The following is a 20214-nucleotide window of genomic DNA, read 5'->3' as shown; positions in this document are numbered from 1 at the left end:
ATTGGTAAAAGCTCTTGAAAATGCTTGCCATTTTGAAAGCTCCCCATTGAAGCGTGGAAGCAGAATCTGAGGCAACTGAAAATTTGCCAAATGTGAGTTTTGAGATGTTGGCCGCTGGGAAGCACCAGCAGTGGCCTCATTGTTGTGTTGTCTGCTTTCAAAAGCAGTTAATGCAGCGTTTGCCTTAGAGGTAATGGAGATAAACTTATTAAGTATTTCAAAATGAGTTGAAGTGTCTTGTGCTTGCAACTCTGAATTCCATAACTGTTCATGGATTTTATCATACTTAATTCTAAGTGAACCTAGTTCGTTTTTGACAGTCAACAATTGATAATAAGTGGCTTCAGTGTCCACAACATAATTGCTATAGCTGGTTATGAACCAATCTATTTCGTGGTGTAAATTGTCTCTTGCATTGGAAAGAGCAGAAGGGTCAGGAAGTGAATCTTCCTCATGATCGGACATGCTTAAAAACTAACAGAAAAACCTGAGTGAATGAAACGATGCTGCACTGTAGCAATGCGATTGCTGCGCCAATAAGCAACTTTGGGCGCTGGTCCAGTACGCAGAGAGGCACGCCTGTGCATTTGAGGCAAGTTGTATCAAGCTTGCTGTGCGGCGAGTCAAGTAGCGAGCTCGCAAGGCGGTGTAGTTTGCCGTGTGTTGTTTTCTCAATGCCCAATAGCCGTCTGTGACCAGTTCAGTGCGGTTCAGTCTCTCAGGGTACAAGATAGTTGATAGCTGGTGCATACACGTCACAGCGTGCTTTGAGTTGCAGCCAGTACTGAAAATTTGAAACAAGTGTGTGAATGCTTAATACTAAACAATATAAACATACAAAGGTACAATGGAATAAAATATACTCTAGAGTGGGACCTAATCATTGGCGTCAAGCTAGACTATTGGGCACACGGTCACTGAAACCCTAAGGTTCAATGGACCAAGAAATGGGTAATAAAAATTAACAATTATCCTAGGTAAACACTGGATCAAAAATGAACGGGCTGGAGGACCAATTTTTATGACAGAATCCAAGGTCACGGCAGTGGACTGTGAATGATAGTTGGTATAAATACCTACAAATAAATCTTTGAATTCTGTGCATAAAAATACTGATAGCTTGAAGTGTGGTAAGTACGCCAATAAAAGACTAAATGAGTCAACAAGATAAGATTTAATAATAATAAGATAATAATAGGCAGATGGCCACATACAAAAACAATGGTAAGTAGATTGAGTCGAGAAATCTTGGGATAATTACCATGTGATAAAAAACGTTAGAGAAATACAAAATTTAAATGAGATTAGATCAATGACATTAATGACCATTGAAGCCTGACAATAATCGAAAAGGTAATATTAATGATACCTGAATTGCGAATATAAATTGAGTGCTATAATGAAAAGTTACTGCTGCAAAATTCAATCTTAATGATTTACAAGAGGAATAATAATAAATGACAATGATTTACAGAAGGAATAATAATAAATAACAATAAGCTGTAGATAGTGCTCAACAAATAGAATACATAAAAATATAGGCGGCATAGGCCTTCAGTAAATTAAATGTCAAGTTAGACATCAATTGAGCAATTAATAGGCATCAGTGGCCTCAGTGAATTGAATGTCAAGATAGACATCAATAGTACAAAATGAATAATAACAAATGACAATGAGCTGCAGATAGTGCTCAACAAATAGAATACATAAAAATATAGGCGGCATAGACCTTCAGTAAATTAAATGTCAAGTTAGACATCAATTGAGCAATTAATGGGCGTCAGTGGTCTCAGTGAATTGAATGTCAAGATAGACATCAATAGTACAAAATGAATAATAACAAATGACAATGAGCTGCAGATAGTGCTCAACAAATAGAATACATTAAAATATAGGCGGCATAGGCCTTCAGTAAATTAAATGTCAAGTTAGACATCAATTGAGCAATTAATAGGCGTCAGTGGCCTCAGTGAATTTCAAGATAGACATCAATAGTACAAAATGAATAATAACAAATGACAATGAGCTGTAGATAATGCTCAACAAATAGAATACATTAAAATATAGGCGGCATAGGCCTTCAGTAAATTAAATGTCAAGTTAGACATCAATTGAACAATTAATAGGCGTCGGTGGCCTCAGTGAATTGAATGTCAAGATAGACATCAATAGATCAATTAATAGGCGTCGGTTGCCTCAGTGAATTGAATGTCAAGATAGACATCAATAGATCAATTAATAGGCGTCGGTGGCCTCAGTGAGTTGAATGTCAAGATAGACATCAATAGATCAATTAATAGGCATCGGTGGCCTCAGTGAATTGAATGTCAAGATAGACATCAATAGATCAATTAATAGGCGTTGGTGGCCTCAGTGAGTTGAATGTCAAGATAGACATCAATAGATCAATTAATAGGCGTCGGTGGCCTCAGTGAGTTGAATGTCAAGATAGACATCAATAGATCAATTAATAGGCGTCGGTGGCCTCAGTGAATTGAATGTCAAGATAGACATCAATAGAACCATTAATAGGCGTCAGTGGCCTTAAAATATCACTTGTAAAGCCAAGGGTAGCTGTCAAATCCAATGAAATAGTTGCTACTATTGAGTACAATTATATAGGCGGCATAGGCCTTCAGTGATTTGAATGTCAAGATAGACATCAATAAAACCATTAATAGGCGTCAGTGGCCTCAGTGAGTTGAATGTCAAAATAGACATCAATAAAACAATTATGTAATACATACGTAAATGAAAATTGAATAGAACGATTTACGTAACCTGAATAAAGTTTTGAAGAGGAGATGCAGCCAGGCAGACAGGCAATGAATCCACAATACCCAAAGGAACAGGACATCAGCAAGCGACGATGTGATCTGGCCATGCGATGACAAGAATGGAAGCGTCCACCACAGCAGGCAAATCCCCCAGTGGAAATGAGAACAGGAGCATGTAGAATTCCAAACGAATAATCCGACCTTCAAGTTGTGGAATTTTTAGAATGATTTCCAAACGGTAGAGATGATGAACTTGAAACTTTGAGTTACACGAGGTGAAGCCAATTGTTAAAAGAATGGCAATTGAAGCCCACACGAGGTTGTGAACTTGACAAAGTTTATCAGCAAAAATATGCGAAGAAATCGATGAATAGTTGAATCACAATTGAAGAATAGAACAAACGAATTAATTTGAAGAAGTAATTCACACTTTAAAAAACGTTCCGTAGATCAAATAAATAGTGATAAACGCCCACACGAGGTTGCAATTTTGACAAAGTTTATCAGAGTAAATATGCAAAGAAATCAATGAATAGTTGAATCACAATTGAAGAATAGAACAAACGAATTAATTTGAAGAAGTAATTCACACTTTAAAAAACGTTCCGTAGATCAAATAAATAGCGATAAACGCCCACACGAGGTTGCAATTTTGACAAAGTTTATCAGAGTAAATAAGTGAAGAAATCAATGAATAATTGAATCACAATTGAAGAATAGAATAAATGAATTAATTTGGAAGAATAATTCACTTTTAAAAACGTTTCGTAGATCAGATGAATATGGATAAAAGGTTTAGACCGAGAGCGTAGATGCACTCTCGACTAGGAACCATTGCAAAAGACAAGAAGACAGACCCACGCTCAGCAACAAAAACGAAAACGGAAATGTCATCCATGAACATAACACGTTTACAAACGTTTGGTGAAAAAGTTGCAAATATCTAGAAAGTAAGATGCCTAAAGACAAAATAAATTCCAAAAAATCGAATAGTACAAATATTAAAATTGAAATGACAAATAACACGATGAATAATATAGGAAACCAACTTGATTAAAGCAGTGCCGAGGAACCGTGACTGAGACGTCACTGGCCAGCGCAGACGGACAAAATGACGACATGATGTCTACGTAGTAATGGAACGAGTAACAAGTGGAACCATTCCAATAATTGCTTTGTCAGATTTTACACATGCTTAAGCATCTAAAATCATTACGAGCTAAATACTTATCCACTTATATAGTTGAAAAACAATGGCTATAGGCTTGTAGAGACACAAATCAATTAATTATAGACAAAATAGAACACTATAAACTGTTCAAAACTCAATTTAAAACGTTAATAATTCACTTAAACAGAAAAATATTCAGAGAGCACAAAATTAGAACACACGCAGCCAGCCATCATTTTTAGAGAAGAGGATGCCTCCTCGTCAGAACAAAAACCACATCTCAAAATCAGTGTCTACGTCATGGACACGTCACCAAAAATTTATAAATTACAAGTTTAGAATTCACATTTTATATTTGTTCTCAATAAAACTTTATTTTTAAACTATTATTTTAAATTTTTATATATCATCTCTATTTAAATAATCCATTTATCTGTTAATTCTGTCAACTCAGCCTCGGTGACACCATGGAACATGCAACACAATCATTTACGATAAATTCTCAGTCAAAAAGTTGTCCATATATCGATTACTCTGATATTTACTATAAAGTTTTATAGATCTTGAATTGAAGATTCGATTCCAATCGAGAAAAAATGTAATATTACAATTTACTTGCGCAAGTATTTTTTACTAAATTCTTAATTTATGAGAAAACCCTTTCGACAAGCTAGCTTTGATTCTCATGTAATTTCGAAGCACTGAGGGCGCCCTATCACTATTTCAATATTTCTCACTCACGTGTCGAAATTTTCTTATGAGCTGCTGATGTCGATCCAACTCCTGGTGGTCCTGGACTATTGTAGCCGGAGTCGTCTCTTCCAAGGGGTTACAAAATTATTTAAAAAAATGAAAATGACTTTTGCTTTATAAGAGCATCACAAAGTCTTATAAGAAATTTAGTAATTCAATTTAACTTTAAATTTTTACAAGTTATAGCAAGGTATTACGCTCTATAATATTTAGGGACCTCTCATGGTGGCATTTGGCAGGCGAGTGTTGTTCTCCTTTTTCAATTTTATAATTCTCATTTCTGATTTCTAAATTTACATAAAATTTGAATATCCTAGTCCTCCGCCATTCAAGGTTCAAATAGACTGTACTAAAATATTAAATTATTACTTATGTTGTATGTTTAATAATTTCTTTGCCTTCGGGCCATATCCAAAACATAGACTATACAACAATTTTATACAAATTCTATTTATTTGTAGAAATATATACAAATATTTTTGAATCGGCATACTATTGCCACCTATCAATTGCCATTATGTGATTGGTGCATGCAAATTGTTACAGTATTCATGCGCCTGGTAACCTCCTATTTCCTGGATACATTTAATTATTTTTATTGGGTTTTTAAAATATGCTCTCTACATGCTAGTTAATTTTCTATATGTTATTATTTGTTTCATGCATCATAATAATTAGCCACATGAGACCTTTTGTTCCTCAAATTGCATACCGTTTTGCCACAATAAATTTCTGCCAAGGTGTTTGGTCAGATTCTACGCTGCATGGTTCGGTCGATCGTTAGGTCGCCGATCACTAAATGTTTATACCTAACCTCAACCTTCAATATTTTATATAATATTATATATTAGCAAAAAATTATTCCAATTCCTCTTAGGCTATTGTACAGTTTAGCCAGGACAATCTGATATTATCTAATCTTTATGTTATCTCTTTGGCGATATTAGCCAGTTATTTTACTCAGACCTATAAATATTTCAGCTAGGGATTCTTATTAATCAATCCAAATTAAATATGTTACATAGTAAATGCTTTTAATATTAGTTTTACTTCATCAACATCTAGTAAACACCAATTCAAATATCAGAGTAATAAACTAATAAATAAAATTCCAGAAGACTTTATTAAGGATGAAATAACAGTAACCAAATTAAGATTGATAAAATCGTGAGTAAAACAGAACTATTAGGTATTTTTAAATTGAGAACTGAGTTGGATGAAACACCAATTTTGGCAATATTAATTACCATTAGTTATTCAAGACGTGTGAACATATTAGCGTTACCTGTCATCAGTCATGTTGTCACATTTTTAGTCTTGACATGTGTGACATTTTTGTCACATTTTAAATCTTGTGTCTAAAACTCGACAATTATATTATAGTCTATTATTTTTCTGTGCATTTATAATTTGTTTATCAAGTACTTGGATTATTGATAAAATTCAACATCCATAGATTATTATCATCAATCAACAAAATTGTCTCATTATTGTACTGCTGTTATTAAATTAAAAAATGTATTTCTCATTTTTAGAACTCGTGACTGGAGCTCAAGGCTTCAAAGCTTCTTTTTCCAGTCACGCCAAAAACTATTGTATTTTAATGATTATTTTTATTTGTAAAAATATTTATTGTATTTGGCAAATTATTGTTATAAAAGTACGAACCATTTTGAGTTTCTCGACATTATCCTGCTTGTCCTTGGTCGACCGCAGACAGTCTCCCACCTCCGAGTTGAGGGTGGATATGGTGCTCCTCTGCTCCTTCACCAATGCCACAAACTGCTGCAGCACCCCATGCCGACTCGACACCCCGCTCCACAGCTTGTTCACATCCTCTATGAACCGGTTGGCAGTGATCGTCAGCTCTAGATCATTCACCAACTGCAGACAATATTATTCATACAGCGGGAACGCGACTAGGTGCCACCCCGACTACTTGACACCCCGTCAACCTGTCCCGGTTTTTAGGGGACAAGTTGACGTGAGCCATCCCCATCTATAGTGAGGTCCACGTTATAATGGCAGTGTATGATTGACAATACTGTTGCTGTCCTTTTCTATCATACAACAAAACAGATAGCGCTATCTCTCTCTAGCTTTGCAATGTTGTCTGTTTTCCAGAATATTTTATTTTCATTTTTGACAGTGACTGTACAAAAGAAGACAAACAATTCTCAGCCGCCATTTTCTTTCTTCATTCTATCAAAATACTTTAGTACACAAGTCGTATAATTGATTTAAAATGTATTTTTGGAACAATTGAATAATTTTTAGACATTACCATATGAGAAACACAAATTAAAATACCTGAAATGACATTTTAAAAGTTGATAACTAACCATCCTAGACTTCATCCATGCTTCAGTTAGCCTACACGTATAGGTTAGACCTACTCTTACCGGTATAAATAATATTGAAAGGTTATTTCAGAATTGTTTCCATTGAAATTACTTATTTTTAATAGGATTTCTATTTTTATATTATTTTAAAAAGAAATTGGAATAGAATACCTACCAAATAACTTAATTTCTGTTGTTTTGAAATTCAGATTGGTGTATCACAGCTTTTCAAATTAGCCGCCATTTCAGGTTTGTATAAAAATAAAATCAAATGGAAGCAAATTTTTGAATCAAATTATGAAAAAATATATATTCTTGATTAATTTGACATTAAATTGATTATTTTATCAAGGAAATGATCATTATTATTAGATCAAATTTAATGGGATGAATTGAGTAACACCTGTGTACACTCAGTGGCAAAATGGAGAGACTTGGCAACGTTTTTCTCGTATCTTTCTTCACTGCCATTATAACGTGGACCTCACTATACTTGTCTCCTTTCTAAGGAGTTGACAACTAGTCGGGGGGACACTCTGACGCGAGGGTGCGAGGTGTCAAGCTGTCGTTTACGGTCATGACTAGTTGGCACCTCTGGTCCAGTAGGTGACAAGTAGTCGGGGGGACAACTCGACGGCAATGGTATATGTTTACAAGGGTACAAGTAGTCGCCTACGGCCACAATGACCAGGTGTCAGGTAGTCGGGGTGACACCAAGACGGCGACTGTCACTCTAGTGATCTATTATTTTCATAAAAAAATATGAACTTCCAATTGGGTAGGTCTATTATAAGAAAAACCTGGAATTCTTCCTCTTTCGCTTAAGTACTGAATGAAAGTATACTTAATTATAATTATTATTAAACGAAAATCCCAATTAAATTTTGTAAATCACCCCGAAGACTTCTGCTACTGCAAATATTGACAACAGGGTAAACAGCTTTATGGAAATTCGATGAGCGCTACTATACAAAAATTATTTGTCAGCTCGGGAATCGAACCCAGTACCTCCTATAATTTCCGCTCATCCTGAAAATAATTTTTGTAAAGTAGCGCTCATCGAAGTTCCATTTAGCTGTTTACCCTGTTGTCAATATTTGCAGTAGCAAAAGTCTTCGGGGTGATTTACAGCATTTAATTGGGATTTTCGTTTAATAATAATTATTAATTGATTGGTATTTTAACAAATGCAACTTCCAATTTATTTCCATCTGTAGAAAGTATACTTATTTTTGACTTTCAGAAAATTCAGGTAGCATAAATAATAGTAATCCAAAGCCAATTTTTAAAATAGTATAACATATTTTCTGAAACCAATAAATTTTAGCAGATGAGAGTGCAATGATCAGAACCTAAGTAAAAACTTTTACAAGAATGTCTGTATCAAAAGTGGTATCTTGCCATCAAAATATAACAAAGAGATAACTTTGAAAAATTAGAGATAACTCTGAAAGCTTTTTATTCACAAAAAACATAATACAAATTTATAAAATTCATTTATTACACATTTAACAGTGAATACTCTCCACAAAGACTTGGGTCTGTGAGTGGAGAGTGGGTTCTTCCAAGTTGATTGACATTATGTTCTCATGTTTTGTACATATTATACCGGTAATTAAAACTATTGTAATTGAATTTACTAACATTCTTCAGCAAATCAAAGAATATAAATTGCACACAATGAAATTCCATACTGGTTATTAGTATATACAGGTAAATAGTAGCTTAAAGGCTACCTGTACTACTCATTGGAAATGGCAAATTCACTATGAGTTCAAGTTCTGAATGTGAAGGCGGATTGAATCAGTTGCTCTGCAGCATCCCTGCCAATTTCTAATAACCATCTACTCAAATGTTGCTTGTAGGTGTTAATAATGCAATTTTCAGACTGTTTTAAATGATTGGGAACGTTTCTATACAATATATGACAAATGTATTTACTATTATTTTTAGACTGTAGAAAGAGTTTTCAAAACTTATCGAAATTCATAGGAATTATAATAAGCAATAAGTTGGGATGTACCACATCCCAGTGTTATGAAATTAGTGTATCATTTTTATAGGTGTGTAATACAGTATTTAAATAATTGCTCATATTAATAATTAATTCTCTCAGTTCTCTAACTGAGTTCTCTTTAATTTTCATCAGTTATAGACTGGCTGGCCACTGTAGCCTGGTATCAAATGATGAATGATAATAAACCCAACAACAACAAATTTCAGATCAATCACTAACTGCAAAAAATCATTATTTTTCGTTGTTAAAATCATAATGTGATGTCTTAAGACAAATTTGATTAGCTGAATATCCACAACAAATGAACAAAATCGAATGAGGTTTGTTGACCGAGCGTTAGCGAATTCTCACTTTTGACTCACTCAAGGCCAAAGTCGTTGTCAATAATTAGCTTCAAATTTCGAGCACGTATTCTTCAAACCTTTTCACAGGTCAAGCTCGTTGGAGAAAAATTAACTAAGAAATTTACATTGAATTCCCAAGCACAAAATTATTCAAATAGAGAGGATTATTTTTATGAGAAGTGTTTCACCTTTTTGTAGTGAGCTTCCAGCTCTGGATAATTCGCAAACAGTTCATCGGCAGCTTTTTCTTCTTTCGATTTGTCAGGGATGAATGCCTTCATGAAACAAAAATGTGAGATACAGAAATTAATTTGAGATTTTTTTGTATAATGTATAAATTATTGGAATGAATACGGTTAAGGCTCTGCGCCTCATCACTCCGCACACACACATCGATTTTTGTTCGTACGATATTTTGCCGTCCTTATGAATTCTATTAGATTAAATGGAACTTGACAAACATCATGATAAAATATGTGTAACCTCCTCTAAATTTGGGAGAGGAATAGCAAGGTTACCTTATTTCTTCTCTCCCTATCATTTTTGATTATGTAGCCTACTTGTTGTATGAATCAATAATTAAAGAATAATCTGTTTAATCAAATACAATTTATAAGGACAAACTTTAGCTGGATGCACACCTGAAGAGGCGCGATGGGGCATTTTATCTAAATAGAATATAAATTTCCAACTGCAAAATAAATAATTCACACTAAAAATCAATTAATTCTGAATACCGAAGACAGCACAATTATTTGAAACAAGTTTGATTATTTTTACAAAGTAAATTTTCAGATTTAGATGCTCCAAAACCAAACAGAAGAAATATTTCACTTTCTTATCACTAAAATAGTGAAATATTCACTGTTTTAATGAAATAAATTTGCAGGACCAGAAAAAAAACTTAATAATCTTTAAAATTACATCCTTAAAGCCAATAACAATCCATTTTTTCACCAACAAGCTAATCAACTGAAGTAAATTCTATTATATTTTTGGAAACAAAGATTGGTGAATAATAGACCTTCCCACATCCAGCAACAATTTTATCTTGGTTCTCTGAGATTGAACTACTCCTTCATTGTAAATTGATAGAATTCCTGGCTAGTTACCTAAATTTTCTTGGAGACATAACTATTAAAAAACGTTGATTAAGCAACCTGTCCACACATCTAGAATAGTCTAACAAAAGTGTTAATCAATTCATTTCATATTACTTATATAAACTTGCATGAACATTATTATTATTGATTACATCCCTTAATCAATAACAAATAATTTTTCACTTTTGAACAATTAATTACGACATAGCAGTCAGGTATTTTATAATATGAATAAAAGCTATTAGCTTCTAATCACATTAGTGTAGCGCTTTCGGACACGTAAGTATAAGCTAATAACTTTTATTTATATAAATACCTGACTGCTATGTCGTAATTAATTGTTCAAAAGTGATTATTTAACAAGCAGTTCGTAATTGGATCAAACATTGAAGAGAAATAATTTTTGTTCATAAAAAACTATTTAACTGAAGTGAATTGTATTATCTTCTTAAAATATATGAATTCGGAGCTACTTATTTTTATCTATAAAATAGAATTCTAGTAACCATTTTTTGAGATTAATGAAATAATAGATTAAAAAAAATATTATAACAGCTAGTTTCAGTGTTCCACACAATCTTCAGGTTTTTAAAATAAACTTTTTACTAATAGTTTTGTTATTTAATAGAATAATATAAAAATTATTATTGACCGAGCGAAGTCGTGATTTAAGTCGACGGTTTGTCATTTCTCTTAAGCTGCGTTTACACCAAAGTTATTAACAAAATTTTAATAACTTAATCCTTAATAGATTCTATTAGATTGAACATACACACGAACATATGTGTTTTCAAATTCCGTTAAATATGATAGAATCTATAATGATTGAGTTATTACGTTAACATTCTGTTAATAACTTTGGTTTAACCAAAGACCTTGAAGATATCTCTTTAAGATCTTTGGGTTTAACCCAGCTTTAATGTCTAAATGTTTGAATGATTAAATGTTTATATGTTGCGCATTTACGGCGAAACGCGGTAATAGATTTCCCTGAAATTTGACAGGTATGTTCCTTTTTTAATTGCGCGTCGACGTATATACAAGGTTTTTGGAAATTTTTCATTTCAAGGATACGGTAATAAAAAAGGAAAAAGAGCCTCCTTCATACGCCAATATCAGAGTAAAAATCAGACTATAGAATTATTCATCATAAATCTGCTGACAAGTGATTACACAGATGTGTGGAGAAGCCAGTCTATTGCTGTATTTCTATAAGGTCATAGCCACCTCTAATATGTATTAGAGGTGGCTATGATAAGGTCTATAGTTTCAATCAGGTACTTGTGGATGAGAATACTGCGTGAGGTCTACTGTTCACAGAATTACTAGAATAAAATAATTATGTTTGAAATAACAAAACTATTAGTGAAAAGTAATATTTTTTGTCAATATTGTTGCTGTGTGTAATATCAATGAAACATGTGAATCGTTTATTTCAAATTTATTTTCAAACCACTGAGTGGTTAGTTAAAGTGTGGACCACTGTAACTAGTTGTTATAAATTGTATAAATGTTTAATCTATTATGTTATTCATTTCAAAAAAGTGTACTAAATAGCTGCGTTTGTTTACACCAAAGTTATCAACAAGATGTTTATTTCTCCGACCTTATAGATTCTATTAGATTGAACATAACTTATCATAAACATGATGAACATATGTGTTTGTCAAGTTCCGTTCAATCTAATAGAATCTATAAGAACAGATAAAAAAAACATTTTGTTAATAACTTTGGTGTAATCGCAGCTTAAAATTCTATTTTATAATAATGAATTCTATCTAATATTTATGAAAACAGAGAATGTTCTATAATACTCACTGCAAGTAGTTTGATTTTGGTTCTCTGAGATTGAACTATTCCTTTCATTATAAACTGATAAAATGTTCTGGGTAAGTCGTCTACTCTAAGAGACAAATTATTATAATTGTATCTCAAATTATAATAAAAACGTTGACTAAGTACCTATTCTACGCATGTAGAATAGTCTATTCTATGGAGCACATAGGGTGGCAATTGGTTGTTGATAAGGTAACTAAGATTGCATTATTGACAAAACTTCGGATGCAGCTGAAAACCTAAGTCATCTCCATGGTGAATACATTACACCAAGTTCAATATTTTTACTTTCCTTGCCCTATTACCATAGGTAAGGAAAGTATTGCTTTCAAAAAAAATTAAGGTGCCCTAATTTTAAGTGTTCTATACGTTTCAAGTTCCCCTGAGTCCAAAAACAAGATTTTTGGGTGTGTGTGTGTGTGTGTGTGTGTGTGTGTGTGTGTGTGTGTGTGTGTGTGTGTGTGTGTGTGTGTGTGTGTGTGTGTGTGTGTATGTCTGTGAATACGATAACTCCATTTCTGATTAACCGATTGACTTGAAATTTTAAACTTAAGGTCCTCATACCATGAGGATCCGACAGTAAGAAATCCAATAAAATTCAATTCAAGATGGCGGATAATTACTAAAAAAACCATGTTTTTCACGGTTTTCTCGAATAAGGCTCTAACGATTTTCTTGAAACTCATACCATGGATAGCTATTTATATGCCCTATCAACTGACATGAGTCTCATTTCTTGGTAAATTGCAGGAGCTCCGTAAAATTCTTGAGAAAAATGGCGGATAATTACTAAAAACCATGTTTTTCACGGTTTTCTCGAAAATGGCTCTAACGATTTTCTGTGTTGTGTGTGTGTGTGTGTTGTGTGTGTGTGTGTGTTGTGTGTGTGTGTGTGTGGTGTGTGTGTGTGTGTGTTGTGTGTGTGTGTGTTGTGTGTGTGTGTGTTGTGTGTGTGTGTGTGTTGTGTGTGTGTGTGTGTGTTGTGTGTGTGTGTGTGTTGTGTGTGTGTGTGTTGTGTGTGTGTGTGTTGTGTGTGTGTGTGTTGTGTGTGTGTGTGTTGTGTGTGTGTGTGTTGTGTGTGTGTGTGTTGTGTGTGTGTGTGTGTGTTGTGTGTGTGTGTGTTGTGTGTGTGTGTGTTGTGTGTGTGTGTGTGTGTTGTGTGTGTGTGTGTTGTGTGTGTGTGTGTTGTGTGTGTGTGTGTTGTGTGTGTGTGTGTTGTGTGTGTGTGTGTGTGGTGTGTGTGTGTGTGTGTGTGTGTTGTGTGTGTGTGTGTTGTGTGTGTGTGTGTTGTGTGTGTGTGTGTTGTGTGTGTGTGTGTGTGTGTGGTGTGTGTGTGTGTGTGTGTGTTGTGTGTGTGTGTGTGTGTTGTGTGTGTGTGTGTGTGTGTTGTGTGTGTGTGTGTTGTGTGTGTGTGTGTTGTGTGTGTGTGTGTGTGTTGTGTGTGTGTGTGTGTGTGTTGTGTGTGTGTGTGTTGTGTGTGTGTGTGTTGTGTGTGTGTGTGTTGTGTGTGTGTGTGTTGTGTGTGTGTGTGTGTTGTGTGTGTGTGTGTTGTGTGTGTGTGTGTTGTGTGTGTGTGTGTGTTGTGTGTGTGTGTGTGTGTGTGTGTTGTGTGTGTGTGTGTGTTGTGTGTGTGTGTGTGTGTGTGTTGTGTGTGTGTGTGTGGTGTGTGTGTGTGTGGTGTGTGTGTGTGTGTTGTGTGTGTGTGTGTGGTGTGTGTGTGTGTGTGTGTGTTGTGTGTGTGTGTGTGTGTGTGTGTTGTGTGTGTGTGTGTGTTGTGTGTGTGTGTGTTGTGTGTGTGTGTGTGGTGTGTGTGTGTGTGTTGTGTGTGTGTGTGTGGTGTGTGTGTGTGTGTGTGTTGTGTGTGTGTGTGTGTGTTGTGTGTGTGTGTGTTGTGTGTGTGTGTGTGTTGTGTGTGTGTGTGTGTGTGTGTGTGTTGTGTGTGTGTGTGTGTGTGTGTGTGTGTGTGTGTGTATGTCTGTGAATACGATAACTCCATTTCTAATTAACCGATTGACTTGAAATTTTAAACTTAAGGTCCTCATACCATGAGGATCCGACAGTAAGAAATCCAATAAAATTCAATTCAAGATGGCGGATAATTACTAAAAAAACCATGTTTTTCACGGTTTTCTCGAATAAGGCTCTAACGATTTTCTTGAAACTCATACCATGGATAGCTATTTATATGCCCTATCAACTGACATGAGTCTCATTTCTTGGTAAATTGCAGGAGCTCCGTAAAATTCTTGAGAAAAATGGCGGATAATTACTAAAAACCATGTTTTTCACGGTTTTCTCGAAAATGGCTCTAACGATTTTCTTCAAATTTATATCATGGATAGCTATTTATAAGCCCTATCAACTGACATGAGTCTCATTTCTGGGAAACTAATGGGGGCCCACCCCATCCTTGAGAAATGGACTTTGTAACCTCCTTCTTGTGCAAGAGGTAGGTAGGTAGAGCAGTTTAAAAAAAGAGCACATAGTCGAGATATTTCATCTATAGAACAGCTGTTTTGACGACTTTAAAAAAAATCATCGAATTTCACAATTTACATAAAGGAAAAAGTACTCTGAAAACAATATTATATACACACATATACAGTAGTCTGATCGTAGTTTCAAATATGTTGCCGCCAATCGTCATTATGTTATTCCCCTAAATTATACTCGTTTAAGAATGAGGCTTACAGTTCAATGAGCAAGGAAAGTTGTGTGAGTGTACCACACCAGATTTTTAAAGTTATTCTGTTATAAGCGGCCTTCTCTAACAATAGGGTGCTCATTGGTTTCAAAAATAATTCCATTATAGGGAGAGAAGCGCTTTTATACGAATACTATTGGACAAAAACATGTTTCCAATATTTTTAAAGTTATTCTGTTATAAGCGGCCTTCTCTAACAATAGGGTGCTCATTGGTTTCAAAAATAATTCCATTATAGGGAGAGAAGCGCTTTTATACGAATACTATTGGACAAAAACATGTTTCCAATATTTTTAAAGTTATTCTGTTATAAGCGGCCTTCTCTAACAATAGGGTGCTCATTGGTTTCAAAAATAATTCCATTATAGGGAGAGAAGCGCTTTTATACGAATACTATTGGACAAAAACATGTTTCCAATATTTTTAAAGTTATTCTGTTATAAGCGGCCTTCTCTAACAATAGGGTGCTCATTGGTTTCAAAAATAATTCCATTATAGGGAGAGAAGCGCTTTTATACGAATACTATTGGACAAAAACATGTTTCCAATATTTTTAAAGTTATTCTGTTATAAGCGGCCTTCTCTAACAATAGGGTGCTCATTGGTTTCAAAAATAATTCCATTATAGGGAGAGAAGCGCTTTTATACGAATACTATTGGACAAAAACATGTTTCCAATATTTTTAAAGTTATTCTGTTATAAGCGGCCTTCTCTAACAATAGGGTGCTCATTGGTTTCAAAAATAATTCCATTATAGGGAGAGAAGCGCTTTTATACGAATACTATTGGACAAAAACATGTTTCCAATATTTTTAAAGTTATTCTGTTATAAGCGGCCTTCTCTAACAATAGGGTGCTCATTGGTTTCAAAAATAATTCCATTATAGGGAGAGAAGCGCTTTTATACGAATACTATTGGACAAAAACATGTTTCCAATATTTTTAAAGTTATTCTGTGGGAATTCACTCTATTAATTGACCGAGCGAAGTGAGGTCTAAAATTCAAGGCGACGGTTTGGCATGTCTCTTTATGTTAAAATGTTGCACATTTACGGCGAAATGCGGTAATAGATTTCATTAAATTTGACAGGTATGTTCCTTTTTAAATTGCACGTCGACGTATATTTTGGAAATTATATTGGAAATTTCGCATTTCAAGGATAAATATCGGGGCACCGAGCTTCGCTCGTTATTTTTATTTATTGATAAACATAACACAAATTCTCTAATATTATCGTGTTTATATTTCACAGCTGGCTATATTATGTCATCTTATGAATTTCGGGGATGCGATATTTTGATTTTTCACATACTCACTCGCTCACTCACTTTTTTACTATCCACGTCTGTTTCAGCCATTTTAATGTCGAAATTATCCTTTTAATGTCGTTCAGCGAGTTTTCCCAAGGATGAGACCTAGTGCAATCGAATTTTTACATCATAAACCTACTATGTTCCAAATTTCGTGTAAATCGTTAGAGCCGTTTTCGAGATCCGTTGAACATGAATAACCAGATATAATTGTAAATATAAAAATACAGAAATTGCTCGCTTAATATAATAGGATATAAAAGGAAAAAGGAGCCTCTTCCATACGCCAATATTGGAGTATAGGCCTACGGCCTCGGACTTGAAAACCGATTTCGAGCCGGAAAAATCTCATTTTCTGGTCTAGGTGCGAAATATACTATTTTCGGACTCAGGGGACCTTGAAATGTAGAAATTGGGGTACCTTATTTTCTTCGGAAAGCAATACTTTCCTTACCTATGGTAATAGGGCAAGGAAAGTGAAAACAGTATTAAAGGAGTTGTTACATAGAGGCAGTTTTCAAGATGAATTTATTAATTTCGAGCACTCATTGAATTACACTGAGTGATTTCCTCTTAAAGGTGTTCAGACCATCCGCAAACACATCTATTCCATACTCGAGACTATTCATTAATCTAGGAATTCTATTTAGAGGGGAGAAATACCTATAAACTGGTTTTGACCTGGGGATGAAGAGCAAAGAGTGACATCCACAGCTTAAGACTGGAACGGAAAAAAATACTTTCGAAGTGAGATACTGTGAATCTATTCTGTTGTGAAGGATTGTAAAATCTGACAAAGCATTTATTGGAACGGTTCCACTTGTTACTCGTTCCGCTACTACGTAGACATCATGTCATCATTTTGTCCGTCCCGCTGACCAGTGACGTCACAGTCGGTTCTTTGACACTGCTTTAGTCAAGCTGGTTTTCTATACTTTTATTCATACTTTTTCGTCAGATTATTTGCCGTTGCAATTTTAATATTTATACTATTCGATTTTTTGGAATTTTATCTTGTATTTAGGCATCTTACTTTCTAGATATTTGTTACTTTTTCACCATTCGGTTGTGGGCGCTTTGCCTACGTTTCTAACACATCCGGCATCTTGCTTCTTTCATTGTAGCTTGCAGCGTTTCCTTATTCTTTTGCAATGGTTCCTAGTCGGTGTGTGCATCCTGCGCCCGGTCTAAACCTTTCATCTGAATTCATCGGACCTACGAAACGTTTTTAAAAGTGAATTATTCTTCAAATTAATTCGTTTGTTCTATTCTTCAAGTGTGATTCAATTATTCATCGATTTCTTCACTCATTTACTCTGTTAAACTTTAATAAACCTTGTCAAAAATTGCAACCTCGTGTGAGCGTTTCATCGCTATTTATTTGATCTACAGAACGTTTTTAAAGTGTGAATTATTCTACAAATTAACTCATTTATTCTATTCTTCAATTGTGATTCAATTATTCATCGATTGCTTTGCATTTTTGCTCTGATAAACTTTGCTAAGTTCACGACCTCGTTTGGGCGTTCATCGCTATTTATTTGATCTACAGAACGTTTTTAAAGTGTGAATTATTCTACAAATTAATTCATTTATTCTATTCTTCAATTGTGATTAAATTATTCATCGATTGCTTCGCATTTTTGCTCTGATAAACTTGCTAAGTTCACGACCTCGTTTGGGCGTTCATCGCTATTCATTTGATCTACAGAACGTTTTTAAAGTGTGAATATTCTACAAATTATTCATTTATTCTATTCTTCAATTGTGATTAAATATTCATCGATTGCTTCGCATATTGCTTTGATAAACTTTGTCAAAAATTACAACCTCGTGTAGGCTTCAATTGCCATTCTTCTACAATTGGCTTCACCTCGTGAAACTCAAACTTTCAAGTTCATCATCTCTACCGTTTGGAAATCAATCCAAAAATTCCACAACTTGAAGATCGGATTATTCGTTTGGAATTCTACTTACTCCTGCCTACATTTCCACTGGGGGATTCACCTGCTGTGGTAGACGGTTCCATGCTTGTCATCGCATGGCCAGATCACTTCATCGCTTGCTGATGTCCTGTTCCTGTGGGTATTGCGGAGTCATTGCCTGTCTGCCTGGCCGCATCTCCTCTTTAAAATTTTATTCAGGTTATGTAAATCATTCTATTCAATTTCCATTTACATATATACTTATTGATTTATTAATGTCTATCTTGACATTCAATTCACTGAGGCCACCGACGCCTACTAATTTGTTTTATTAATGTCTATCTTGACATTCAATTCACTGAGGCCACCGACGCCTACTTATTATTTGGTTAATGTCTATCTTGACATTCAATTCTGAGGCCACTGACGCCTACTTATTATTTGATTAATGTCTATCTTGACATTCAATTCACTGAGGCCACCGACGCCTACTTATTATTTGGTTAATGTCTATCTTGACATTCAATTCACCAAGGCCACCGACGCCTATTAATTCATTGTATTTAACAGCTACCCTTGGCTTTACAAGTGATTTTCTGAGGCCACTGACGCCTATATAATTGTATTCAATAGTAGCAACTATTATTTATTGGATTTGACAGCTACCCTTGGCTTTACAAGTGATTTTCTGAGGCCACTGTCGCCTATTAATCGTTCTAATTGATGTCTATCTTGTCACTCAATTCATTGAAGGCCCATGTCGCCTATATTCAACCTGGACTATCTTCACATTGTAGTTATTAGCTACCCTTAGCTCTTAAGTGATATTTTAAGGCCAGTGACGCCTATTAATTGTTTGGTCGAAGTCTATCTTGACATTCAAATCACTGAAGGCCTATGCCGCATATATTTTTATATATGTTACTTGCTGAGCATTTTTTACAGCTTATTGTCATTTTTAATCATTAATATTGTACCTACCTTACAGCAATAACCTTCATTATAGCACTCAATTTATATTCATTTCAGGTATCATTAATAATACCTTTTCAATTATTGTCAGGCTTCAATGGTCATTAATGTCATTGACCTAATTTCATTTAAATTTTGTATTTCTCTACATTATTTCACATGTTGTAATTTTCCCAAGATATTTAACTTAATCTACTTACAATTGTTTTTGTATGTGGCCATCTGCCTATTATTATTTAAAGATTCAAAGACTTAAAGACTTAAAGATATTTAACTTAATCTACTTACAATTGTTTTTGTATGTAGCCATCTGCCTATTATTATTTTATTGATCCCAAGAATTTGACACAATTGTTTTTGTATGTGGCCATCTGCCTATTATTATTTTATTGATGCCAAGAAATTGACACAATGTTTTGTATGTGGCCATCTGCCTATTATTATTTTATTGATCCCAAGATATTTGGCACAATTGTTTTTGTATGTGGCCATCTGCCTATTATTATTTTATTGATCCAAAGATATTTGACACAATTGTTTTTGTATGTGGCCATCTGCCTATTATTATCTTATTATTATTATTATTAAATCTTATCTTGTTGATTCATTTAGTCTTTTATTGGCGTACTTACCACACTTCAAGCTATCAGTATTTTTATGCACAGAATTTTAAGATTTATTTGTAGGTATTTATACCAACTATCATTCACAGTCCACTGCCCTGCCCTTGGATTCTGTCAGGATGTTGTAAAAGACAAGAATAGAAAATAAATCTCTCCTGCTTTTCAAGGAAGGTCCTTCGCAATTCATCTGTTGGGAAATCAATAGCACAAGTCTGTCCCAATCTCTTGAAAAATGTAAATCTCAGGAATTTATTTTGACCTCTCTCCAATCGCAAGGTGGACACTGTACTAGCCTACATAGTGCGGAATTCCAAACTGGTGCTGCATGTTATGCC

At 34.4% G+C, this 20214-nt stretch overlaps 1 protein-coding gene across 1 annotated transcript in view; it reads right to left on the bottom strand.

Annotated features, from left to right (window-relative positions):
* Positions 1-9934, bottom strand: part of LOC120349460 — a 29538-nt gene extending 19604 nt beyond the window's left edge. The window contains exons 1-2 of the mRNA XM_039419659.1: positions 9593-9934; positions 6370-6585 (exon numbers count right to left, since the gene is read on the bottom strand). Of these exons, the coding sequence (XP_039275593.1) occupies positions 6370-6585; positions 9593-9685 (309 nt within the window). The 5' untranslated portion in view covers positions 9686-9934. The remainder of the gene's footprint in view (positions 1-6369; positions 6586-9592) is intronic.
* Positions 9935-20214: the final 10280 nt, after the last annotated feature.

The sequence above is a fragment of the Nilaparvata lugens genome, chromosome 1 (assembly GCF_014356525.2).
Source record: "Nilaparvata lugens isolate BPH chromosome 1, ASM1435652v1, whole genome shotgun sequence".
Taxonomy (NCBI): Eukaryota; Metazoa; Arthropoda; class Insecta; order Hemiptera; family Delphacidae; genus Nilaparvata; species Nilaparvata lugens.
Note: the sequence above shows the minus strand (reverse complement) of the source record. Positions and strands in the feature narration are given on the sequence as shown.